Source organism: Gopherus flavomarginatus, chromosome 1 (genome assembly GCF_025201925.1).
Source record: "Gopherus flavomarginatus isolate rGopFla2 chromosome 1, rGopFla2.mat.asm, whole genome shotgun sequence".
Lineage (NCBI taxonomy): Eukaryota > Metazoa > Chordata > Testudines > Testudinidae > Gopherus > Gopherus flavomarginatus.
The window spans coordinates 91,125,323-91,137,690 of NC_066617.1; the positions used below are offsets into that span (position 1 = coordinate 91,125,323).

A 12,368-nucleotide genomic window follows, 5' to 3' on the forward strand; every position below is an offset into this window, starting at 1 on the left:
TACTTCAATATTTAATGATATCATTTTGCTATATCCATTGAATAAATATCCAGTAAACTGGCCTTAGTTGGCAAATCCTGATATTTTATTGTTTGAAAGAGAATGCCTATAAAGGCATTTATTCAGCAGCAAGTAAAGACAACTAAACTGCAATAAGTAGTTCCAATTTTTGTTTTAACTCTGAAGTTTTATGCAACTCACATCTACACAAACCACAGAAAATGACTCCATCTAGCATATGAGAAATATTTAAAAATTGAGCTGTCATTTCTAATCAATCCATCTAGGATTAATAACTACAACAGAATACTTAAACAGATGTGGAGTTTGGTCATTTTGTATTTGATTGCTTTTGCGAGTGATTTAATCAGTTTTCTTTCAAGCAAAAAATGGGCAGACATTTTTGCAGATGTGGGCAGACTCCTCTACCACCCAAGCCTCAAATATTGAACACAAAGTGAAACAAAGACCCCAAATGAGGGACACAATAAAATTATCACTGCAAGAGCTTGAACTAATCAAGATGATGGAAAAGACTGTGAGGTAAAAAAATCACAACCACTACTAGAATCTCCTCCAAATTCTTATATGCAACATCTTTTACTTGTTTTAAACACTCAAATTCTTAAAAGCCACTTTGGGAACAGTTGCATGATAACAGAGGCCATCATACCCACAGAAACTTTCATCTTTGATTTTTAAATATTGGAGACCTTCTTACAGGAGTACCATGATCTTGTCAAGAATGATAAGCCTTCTCTTTGATCATGTAAGAGAAGGCCTATATCCAGAGGTGAAAGTAAGCTGGTATGGTGTACTGGCAAGAGCCAGTACGCTGTGCCGGACCGCTCTGGCTTCCGCAGCCGGGATTTAAAGGGCTCTGGGCTCCCGTGGCTGTGGGAAGCCCAGAGCCCTTTAAATCCCCACCCTCCCCGCAGCTCTGGCAGCCGGGCTAGGGCCAGGATTTAAAGGGTTCAGAGCTCCCAAAGCTGCAGAGAGCCTAGAGCCCTTTAACCCCCCCATCCCCCACAGCTCCGGCGCCTGGGCTGGGGCCGAATTTAAAGGGCTCGGAGCTCCTGCAGCTGCAGGGAGCCCAGAGCCCTTTAAATTCCCCCTCGCAGCTCCAGCAGTCAGGCTGGGGCCAGGATTTAAAGGGCTCGAGGCTCCCCAGGCCCTTTAAATCCCGGCCCCAGCTCGGCTGCCAGAGCTGCGGGGGGGATTTAAAGGGCTCGGGGCTCTGCAGCGGCCGGAGCCCCAGGCCCTTTAATTTGTCCCTGAGCCTCGGGGGATCCCAGCCACCCCTGCAGCTGGGAGCCCTGGGTTAATTTAAAGGCTCTGGGGCTCCCAGCCACAGCCGGTGCCCCAGGGTCTTGAGAGGCCACACCTCTTCTGGTTGAGGCCACACACCCCTCAGGACTCTGGCAGTACTGGTAAGTCCTGTAAGTTACTTTCACCCCTGCCTATATCTACACTATGAGTTAGGGATGTGATTCCTCTGCTTGTGTACACATTCTTACACTGGCTAAAATACAAGGCAGTGTAACCTCGGTAGCATAGGAAGCAGCAGCAGAGAATGGCTGAGCTGTGCCAAGTACTGGTTTCAGGTGGGTTTGTACGTGGTTCAGCTCTGCCTTGCCTCTTCTCCTGCTAAATGTGCTATTGCAGCTATGCTGCTATTTACACTCACACTAGCACAATTTACAGTTCCTAGCAAGAATATGTGTATACAAAGCAGGGGAATCACACCTATGATTGGGTGTCCACCCCACACAGGAGTGGAAGGGGTTAAGGGAGGCCCTGGGGTCCTACCATACCATGCCCCACAAAGGAGCAGTGGAGGTGAGTCCTCCAAGTAGCCTAGAGAGACTGTGTGGAGCACAGCCAATCAGAGAAGGTCTGCACAAAGCAGCTGATCTGGGGCCCATAGGCCCATATAAGAAGAGCTGCAGGGCAGAGCAGAGTCAGTTGCTGCTGAGAGGTCAAGAAGTGAGGACTGTGTCTCTAGCATGCTGAGAGACCTGCAGCACCTGGGACAGAGCAACTACTGGCAGGGACTGGGGAGTAAGAGGGAGCTCCTTGCTGGCTGCAGAGACTGGTAGTTGAATGTCCTGAGGCAAGGGCAAAGAAGGTATGGGAGCCATGAGGAAGTGGCAAAGGGAGACATAGCAGCATAGGGAGAATTTAAAGAGTCGAAGCAAGAGGCTGCTATCCATATGGTCTCTGGTTTAGGACCCAGAATAGTGGGCAGGCCTGATTCCCCACATTCGCCACTGAGGAAGTATCTGGACTATTGAACAGTTATATGCCCCTACCCCAGAAGGGGGAAACAGAGAGCAACCTAGATGGAGGGCTGAGTCATGAAAAGGATGTGGCAGTTCCTGAGGCTGAGAGAGGGGCTGTGGGACTGAAGGAGAGCCAGAGCCATCGTGTGCAAACCATGGTTGGGGGCATTGGCCTTGAGCTAATCCCCAGAGTAACCAGAAGGAGGCAACAGGTCCAGCAGTGAGGAATGGACCCCATGACTACACCTCTTGCTCATAATGTAGACATAGCTTAACAGACATATGGGTGTGGCTGGCCTTCAATCATCTTTTTGTTAAATTTTCAAATAAGCACCTTTGCACTTTCTCCCATGCTACCCTTCCAGCTTGGGAGGAGCACCTTGCAGATGTCTGTAAAAGTAATGCATTATCTTCATTCAAAGTCCTCCTTAAAACTCTTGTTTTCTGTGATGCCTACAAAACACTTAACAATGGCTACATTGTTGATGTGCTGAGACCACTGCATATCATGCTAACTCATATTATCTCGTTGTTTCCTGGTACTCTCCCATCTGTCTATATGCAACTGTTGTCTCTTGTCTTTAGATTTGACACTGCTCTCTTTGATACTGTATGGACTATCGTTTTGTGTTTGTACAGTGCCTAGCACAATGGAGTCCTGGTCCATAACTGGGCTTCTAGGTTATATAAATAATAGAATCCTTAAAAAAAGAACTTTCGCTGCTCTTAAGTGTTATTCTGTATGTTCCTTCAACTGCATAACAGGTGGCAGTTCCAGAATGATAAGCCAATGTAAAATGATCAACTTGTGTTTAAAAATATGCCTCAAAGAAAAAAAATCAAAACACTGTGCAAGTATCAAGACAGCTGAAAAATAAGATAAAATGCCAGACTCTGAAGGGTGGTGGATGAGTATGCGAGAATCCTTCAAGATTACATTCCTGGAGAATCAGTATTATAGATAAATGATTTTCGTTTCTTGGAAGACTTTCACTCCTGAACAGAAACGATTACTTACTATAACTGTGGTTCTTCAATATGTGATGTAGAGTGTATGCCAAGTAGAGGTGTGTGTGCCTCGCACGCTGGAGGTGGAGACTTTTGTCTAGCAGTACCCATAGAGGGGATGCACTCACACCTCATGCCAGTAGAACCTCCCCAGGCTGTATGAGGTGGTGCCGCCCTGACTCCCCTCAGTTATTTGGCACCGAATGTCCAGGGGAAGATTCTAATGCAGAGGAAACAGAGGATGAGTTGTGGAATACACATCTGCATCATATTTTGAGGAACCACAGTTACAGTAAGTAACCATTTCTTCTTCTTCGAGTAAATGCAGATGTGTATTCTAAGTAGGTGACTAGTGAGCAGTATCCACACTGGAGGCCAGATTCGGAGTCTATTTGAGTATGGATTGCAGGATTATTCTTCCAACATTAGCGTCCACTCTGGGAGAAGGCATGATTGCATAATGGTCCGTAAATGTATGGATGACCATGTGGCTGCCCTACAAATGTCCAATATGGAAATGTTATTGAGGAATGCCACTGATACTGCCTGAAGTCTCCCTGAATTCGCTCATATCTGCTGCAAAGACACAGCCGATGCTATCTCATATGCACTCTTGATGCAAGATGTTTTCCATCTGTGCAGAGATCATTTGTCTCTTCATGCAGTCTGCAAATGATAAGAATAGGCGAGGCAAAGCATGAATCTGTTGAGTCCTGTTCAGATAGATGACTAGACAGTGTCTATACTCTAGTATATAGAAACGTTGCTCCTGTGGGGAAGAATGTGGCTTGGGGACAAATACAGGCAAATACACTGCCTGGTTTAAATGAAACTGAGAAACCTGCTTGGATACAAACTTTGGGTAGGGCTGGTGCATAGCCTTGTCCCTGGAGAACTGCATGGTAAGGAGGTCCCACCATCAGGACCTGTAACTCACACATGCTCCTGGCAGAGGTAAAGGCTATCAAGAATGCAATTTTCTGAGAGAGGAGTGGACAGTGGACAGTACGCAATGGGCTCCAGTGGAGGCCCCATTAGACCTGTTAACACAGTCTTCAGATCCCATAAAGGGACCAGCTCCTGGACTGAAGGATGTAGATAGAGAACTTCTTTCACAAATCTCATCACCCTCATGTTGGAGAAAACCGACTTCCCTTGCATTGGAGGATGAAATGCAAACATCACTGCCAAGTTAACTCTCAGAGAACAGACGCCTCAAGCCCCAATGCCCATGGAGCAGAAGTCCCCAGTCCCTCATGGCTGAAGCCCCAAGCCCTGCCCCCCAATCCAGTGACTGAATCCTGGAGCCCTGAGCCCCACCTCCTGCCACTTGGGGCAGAAGCCACAAGCCCTCCACCCCACAGGGCTCAAGCCTCGACCTCCCAACTCTGGCAGCTGAAGCCCAGAATGGTAAGGCTGGGACCAAAAGGCAGAGTAGGTCCTCTGCAGCCTGATACACTGATGTCACTGACACTGTCAGCACCGGCATCATTCTCATTGGTACTGGACTCAACTGACACCCAGAGGCCAGAAATGGAATCGACGGTATGGGGTGTCTGCCCTCTCTGCTCTGTACTGAGGGAGGTTCAGAAGCACTTGTGCCATCCCACATGCCAGAGCTGCCCTGTGCCAGTCCATGCTCTTCTTATGGGAGGCAGAAGGGTTTCCATGGAACTGGTAGTGTTCCCGATTGGTCTTACTCAACTTCTTCTTTGTTGCAACAAAGAAGAATGACTCCTGTGCCTTTTCAGAGAGGTCTCTGCCTCAGAACAGGAGGCAGCAGCACTTTCTGAACCAGAGGGCGATTTGTATCTCGATGAAGGCCTTAGTACTGGCTCAGGCCTCAAGGCCAGTTCAAGCAGGTGCTGTTTAACGTGAAGGTCCCATGCCACCTAAATCCTCTTCTTGAACAATCTACATTTTTCTTTCCATTTTTTGTTGAAATTTCAAATTTTGACCATCTCTAATTAGCAGCAATTTTTGTAATTGTGCTGATGACAGTGATATTATAATTTTTTAAAGATACCATCTGGGCAGGATTGTTGTTCTTGGATCTTAGTTCCTTAGAATGAGACTGATGGAATTCCTTCAATTATTTAAGTTTTTGACCTTAGAGAGGATGGCTGTAGAAGGGTGGAACATGAGCCTGACTCTGTAACTGAATGTTATAGACTATCATTTGCCAAGTATAAATATTGACCTTTGAATGTTCCATTCATTTCTTGATTGTAATTGGCAAACCAGTTCCCTGCTGGAGAATTCATTTTTGCATTGCTCCAACTGTGTTACTGAAGATCAGTATATTCTTTTCATATTTACCCATACATGCTCAATTCAGTGTGGTTGCATATTTTTTTTTATTAAGTGGTTGCCTCAAGCACTTCAGCCTATGCTTTAGCATCCCAGTGCATATCTTGGCACATTCACTCCAGTGTTTTTTCTCTGGCACTTTGGTGTCAAACCTGGTGTTTGTCTCATCTCCTTAGAACCATATTCTTGTAACCTCAGCTCCATGCACGAGACAGTTCTCTTCAAAGTGCTCCTGAACTATGCAACCTTGTTTTACTTGGTACATCAGCCCCTGAATAAGGGCATTCCAGTGTCTCTCATGTCTTTCGGTGCATCAATGCCTGCTCTGAATTCTAAACACCAAAAAGAATGAAATCCATTTTAATGTTTTTTTGCTACTCTGCCATCCAATCTGTTCTGGCAAGTGTGTCTTTAAAGGAGCAAAGGCTGCTCAGAGGCTTCAAATTTTCAGTGTGCAACAACTATGCCCATAATGGCAGCTATGTTCATTGCTTGCCTGCCTTAGGGTCAACAGCGGATGCCCAATTTGCCTGCAGATGTCATCCTGTGTATTGAAGAAATGTGAGGAGCACCTTCAGACCCTCCATATGCACCCCATTGAGATTTCTCAGTGTCCAGCATAAAGCCAGCCAGGAGTCCTGTGAAGCACAAACTCTCAGAGATAAAGCTTGAGTTGGTGAAGACTGTTGATTGCCCCGACCCAGTGTTGGCATTGCATACACTGGCACGGGCCTGGCTTCCTTATCTTTCAATCAGTTTTACTACTAATGTACTGACCAACCAGTTCTGTAGTACTTCAAAGTAATAAATTTTAAGTAAATTGGTAGAGACAAGGTGGGTGAGTTTAATATCTTTTATTGGACCAACTTCTGTGGTGAAAAGACATGCTTTCAAGCCCCACCAACCACTTCTTCAAGTCAATGAAGCTCTAAAGCTTGTCTCTTTCACCAACAGAAGTTGGTCCAATAAAAGATATTACCCCACCTTGTCTGTCTTGCATCCTGGGACCAACATGGCTACAACACTACAAAGAATAAAACTGAAGTGAGATATTACCAAAAGTTAATTTACAAATAGTAATGTAATGTTAAGTGCAAATGATATATCAAATAAGTGTGACTTCTTACATTTTGTTATCAGATGGAGAAAAAGGTGAAATTTTAAACATGGTCAACAAAATGTGACCATTGAAATGTGTGTGCTTTCCAGTCTTTTTAATTCACAAGAAAATCATGAAATAACACAAGAATAGAATAGCATACATTTTAATTTACCTGTAACTTTATTCTAATTTATTTCTCATACGATTAGCATATGATTTAGTATGACTTACCTTGAAGTAGTGTAGCAATTTGTAGTGACTGCTGAGATGGATGTTCTTTAAGGATATCTAAAACAGTTCTACCTAAACTGTCCTTTATGTTGGCATCAATTCCTGAAATAAAAACACTATAATGTATTCTGGAAAGAGAAAGGTGGCATAGCAAAATAGAGCTACCTATATCTGGGCTATATTCAAACAGTGAGCCTATTCCACACAAACCACCCCAGATTTCAGATCATCAGAGTTTCCTGTGGATGGAGAGGGATGGGGGACTTGTTGCTGATGTCCTTTACTTTTTGTGTGCTGAATCCATACATTTTGGCTCTCTTCCTGTGTCTATAGCACAACAGACATTTTGTTCTCAAAGTTGCCTCTAGTTTGATATAAACTGAGTCACACAAACATTGAGTCCTTGAGTGGAGATGTTACTTTTGTTCCTTCTTGTCTGTAGTATTTGCTTAATCTAAAATAAAGTTAATTTAGACTGTCATACATGCTTTACTCTGTGTATATGAAAATACAAGGGTTGAAGAAGGCTTTTATTCTCCATGTTATAACAAGTGAAGTCAAAACTTACAGTCAACTTTGTCTTATTCCCTGCAGGCTTTTATATTCTTTTGGAGTATATGTTACCCTAAAAGTGAGCGCTATTAGTGTGGCTAGAAATCCTCCTAAAGTGACATCTAGTGCAAAGGATGCCAATCATATTTCATAAGCAAACAGTTCTGAGCTTTAAGGGCATAGGTAATGTTGCTAGGTTGCACAAGGGGATTTCTTGGTTCAGACACAGAGGGGCTTGTAGGATGAGTTGGAATCTTTGGGGCAGGTAGGGTGCCAGGGTGAGAGGTACCTCAAAAACTCTTTAACAAAGGGAAAACTCTTTAACAATCCATCTGAAGGAAGCATGAATCCTCTGAGGTAAGAGATCTGCTTTGATCTGCCTAACTCTCCTTACAATTGAGGGGGTCTCAGGAATCTGCCCTTCTTGGGACTCCTTCACAATTGAGGGATTCTTGTAGGAAAGATGGTCTGAGCCTAACCTCTACCTATTTTACTTCCTGGTTTGCTACCCACTTGGATTGGTGAAGAACCTGATTTAGGGTCTGTCTTGTATGTGGAAGCGGGATAGAATGGTCACTTTCTGGCCCTGGAGCAGGAGAGCTGGCTCACTGCATGAATAGGCTGTTAGTGCATCACACAGTGCTGCAGCCGCACCTGAACACCACTGTGCAGCTAGAAACTTTCCAAGTCTCAGTGGTCTACTCCATGTTCTCTGGAAGCTGATGAGCCCCTAATATGCAAAGTTGACATCACCAAAAAGTCTCAACATACATACAATCTCTATCTGCTGGCAAGGAGGAACTATACCCAAGCATCTAGGCTAGCACAGAAGATAAAAAAGAGCACTTTTTGAAATCAGAAACATCAAGGACACTTGATAATCTAGAAATCACATGAGAAATGTGGTATACCTGTTTCTAATAAAATGCGTACTACATCCACCTTTCCAAATAAAGCTGCTTCATGAAGTGCACTCCCCTTTTCTGTCTGGAATAGAACAATATTAATGCATTAAAAACACTGAAATACCAAGAAATCCTTTCAAAAAATAATATATTTAGACAAAGAACATTTACTTTTTGCTCCCAACTATATTAAAAGACTGTTGTTTGGGCAAGAATAATTACCAATAATGTTTATTAAAAATCTTTCATACAGGGCTGCAACATACAAGAGTAGAGAAAGTTCTATGATAAAGATCACTTAATAACCATATAAAAACAAGATGCAGTAAATAAATGTGGCCCTCATTCTGCAGTTATTAGACAAAATTCCTAGTGGAATCACTGGGAGTTTTGCCTGAGTAAAAACTGCAAGTCTGACAACAAAACTTAGGGTAAGTAAATAAATCTATCTTCATACTGATGCCCATCACAAAAGCATTTGGGTGCCTTCCATACAAATCAATAGCAATAGTGAAATCCCTCGTGGATCCCAGGGAGTCTTTGGCTCTTCTCCATTTTCAGGGTAAAAACTGTACTTAAGGAAAGATTTGTTTGTGTGTGTGTGTGTGTGTTTTAAATGTTTTGTTGTTGTTTGTTTTTTTTTACTTTTCTTGAGGGGTGTATTTGAGTAGAAGGGGGTATCAGTGTTATGAGTTTTTCTCGTGCTACGGTGGAAAGATTTTCAGTGAAAAAATACTTTTATTCTGTGCATTAAACTACTGACTTTTGTTATTCCTGAATATAAGAATGTACCAGTCTTGTGATACAAACCATATTCCTTTCAGGTGCAACACAGCATGAAACTTAACATTGAGGGTTACACAGATTTGCAATAGCAAGAAACTTAGTTTCACATAAATGGTAAAAACTGGAAATATCTCTTGTTATCAGGGGCGGCTCCAGGCACCAGCACTCCAAGCGAGTGCTTGGGACAGCAAGCCACTGGGGGCGCTCTGCTGGTCGCCGCGAGGGTAGCAGGCTGGTTGCCTGCCGTGCTTGGGGCGGCAAAATGCCTAGAGCCGCCCCTGCTTGCTGTGGCATTATTTTGAAATAAAACAGAATTTTTTAAAGTGTCAAATGTGAAGACCTTTTTCATTTACAGCTGATAATGCAACTATAGTAGCATGCTTTTAATCTCGATGTTATAGCAAGTAAAGTCAAGACTTACAGCTAACTTTCTCTGTCTTATTCCCTGCAGGTTTTTATATCCTTTTGGAGTATATGTTACCCCAAAAGTGAGCATTATTAGTGTGGCTAGAAATCCTCCTAAAGTGACATCCAGTGCAAAGGATGCCAATCATATTTCATAAGCACAATGGGCCAAATTCTGCTCTCATTTACATCATTCAAATCTGGAGTGAATCCACTGATTTCAGTTTTCCATGCAGTGTATACAGAGGCCCTAATCAGGATTGAGACCCCATTGTACTAGGTATATAGTAGAAGACAGTCCCTGCTCCAAGTACTTTATAGCTAAACAGAGAGAATACATAACAGGTGGTCATGGAAAACAACGCCGGAGGGATGGAAAAGAGAACTTTTATAGGAACACCACAATAGATCACCTATGTGTACAATCTGCAGACTCACTTGCGAGCTGCAAGATTTTTTTATTAGTTAAGTGTTTTAATTAGGGTTGTCAATTAATCACAGTTAACTCATGATTAACTCAAAAAAATTAATCACAATTAAAAAAAGTAATTGTGATTAATCACATTTATAACAATACAAAGCCAATTGAAATGTATTAAATATTTTGGATTTTTTTTACATTTTCAATATTGATTTCAGTTACAACACAGAATATAAAGAATATACAATACTCACTTTATATTATTTTTATTACAAATATATGCACTGAAAAAAGAAATAGTGTTACGTGCCTGGATGCTCTGCAAGGACGAGGCCCACACACACACAGGTGAGTTAATTGGCTTTAATGAAGGTTAAGTGACACACCCGCAACGGGGACTCCATGCGTTGCTGCCACTGGCTTGGGGAGTCCAACGCCCGGACAGCTCGGTCAGGTGCGAAGTCCAATGCGCAAGCCCCATCCCATAGCAATTATAGCATCATGCTAATCTCATGCAAAGCAGCCTCTACATATGCAATGGGGGACTTTCCACCAGCAATGGCCGCCTCCCCTGGCCTCGGGCCAAGGACTTTCTGCAGTTCCCCAAAACACCGGGGCTTCCCACACAGGGCAGTCTAAACCTGTTAGAAGCAGCAGCTGCTAGCAACTTATGTCCGCTAGTAACCTTTCCTTGAGAAAGCGCAGGCCCTAGCTAGACCGTAACAATATCTTCCGGGGTCCCCTACAAATAGTATTTTTCAATTTTCACCTCATAAAAGTACCATAAGGCAATCTCTTTATCATGAAAGTGTAACTTATAAATGCAGATTTTTTTGTTACATAACTGCACTCAAAAACAAAAGTGTAAAACTTTAGAGCCTACAAGTCCACTCAGTCCTATTTCTTATTCTGCCAATCGCTAAGACAAACAAGTGTGTTTACATTGACGGGAGCATACTACTGTCTGCTTCTTATTTACAATGTCACCTGAAAGTGAGAACAGGCATTTGCATGGCACATTTGTAGCCAGCATTGCAAGGTATTTATATGCCAGATATGCTAAACATTTGTATGCCACTTCCATGCTTTGCCCACCATTCCAGAGGACATGCTTCCATGCTGATGATGCTCATTTAAAAAAAAAAGTGCCTGTTAAATTTGTGACTCTACTCCTTGGGAGAAGAGTTGTGTGTCTCCTGCTCTGTTTTACCCGCATTCTGCATATATTTCATGTTATAGCAGTCTCAGATGATGACCCAGCACATGTTCATTTTAAGAACACTTTTACAGCAGATTTGACAAAATGCAAAGAAGGTACCAATGGATATTTCTAAAAACAGCTACAGCACTCGACCCAAGATTTAAGAATCTGAAGTGCCATCCAAAATCTGAGAGGGACGAGGTGTGGAGCATGCTTTTAGAAGTCTTAAAAGAGCAACACTCTGATGCGCAAATTACAGAACCCAAACCACCAAAAAAAGAAAATCACCCTTCTGCTGGTGGCATCTGACTCAGATGGTGAAAATGAACATGTGTCAGTACGCATTGCTTTGGATTGTTACCAAGCAGCATGGAAGCACGTCCTCTGGAATGGTTGTTGAAGCATGAAGGGACATATAAATCTTTAGCGCATCTGGCATGTAAATATCTTGCAACACCAGCTACAACAGTCCCATGCAAATGCCTGTTCTCACTTTCAGGTGACATTCTAAATAAGAAGTAGGCAACATTATCTCCTGCAAATTGTAACAAACCTTGTTTGTCTGACCAAGAAGTAGGACTGTGTGGACTTTTAGCCTCTAAAGTTTTACATTGTTTTATTTTTGAATGTAGGTTTTTTGTACATAATTTTACATTAAGTTCAACTTTCATGATAAAATGATTGCACTACAGTACTTGTATGAGGTGAAAATTGAAAAAAAATAGTTTTTTACATTGCAAATATCTGTAATAAAAAATAAATATAAAGTGAGCACTGTACACTTTGTATTCTGTATTGTAATTCAAATTAATATTTGAAAATGTAGTAAACATCCAAAAATATTTAAAATAAATGGTATTCTATTGTTGTTTAACAGCGCAATTAATTGCAATTTTTTTAATCACTTGACAGCCCTAGTTTTAATATATAAGTAAAGAAGAGATTTTTAATGAATCTCTAATATGCAATGTGCCCAGTCCTTATCATTAGGCAATTCATAATGCATGTGGTTTGGAGGAGATGATTTAAAGTACAGGATGGTAGCTTTCCAAGTTGATTCAGGGAGTGTGTTCCACATACAAGTGGCAGCAAGAAGGCTGGGGCATTGGTGTTTGTGGGAGAAATGGACTGACAGGCAATGGACATTGCCATCATTAATGAAATA

At 42.3% G+C, this 12,368-nt stretch overlaps 1 protein-coding gene across 9 annotated transcripts in view; it reads right to left on the minus strand.

The window, feature by feature from the left end:
* Positions 1–12,368, minus strand: part of ANKS1B (ankyrin repeat and sterile alpha motif domain containing 1B) — a 746,271-nt gene that overhangs the window by 597,603 nt on the left and 136,300 nt on the right. For all 9 annotated transcript variants that reach the window (XM_050934354.1, XM_050934390.1, XM_050934374.1 and 6 more), the window contains exons 5-6: positions 8,397–8,472; positions 6,934–7,035 (exon numbers count right to left, since the gene is read on the minus strand). In XM_050934354.1, the coding sequence (XP_050790311.1) occupies positions 6,934–7,035; positions 8,397–8,472 (178 nt within the window). The remainder of the gene's footprint in view (positions 1–6,933; positions 7,036–8,396; positions 8,473–12,368) is intronic.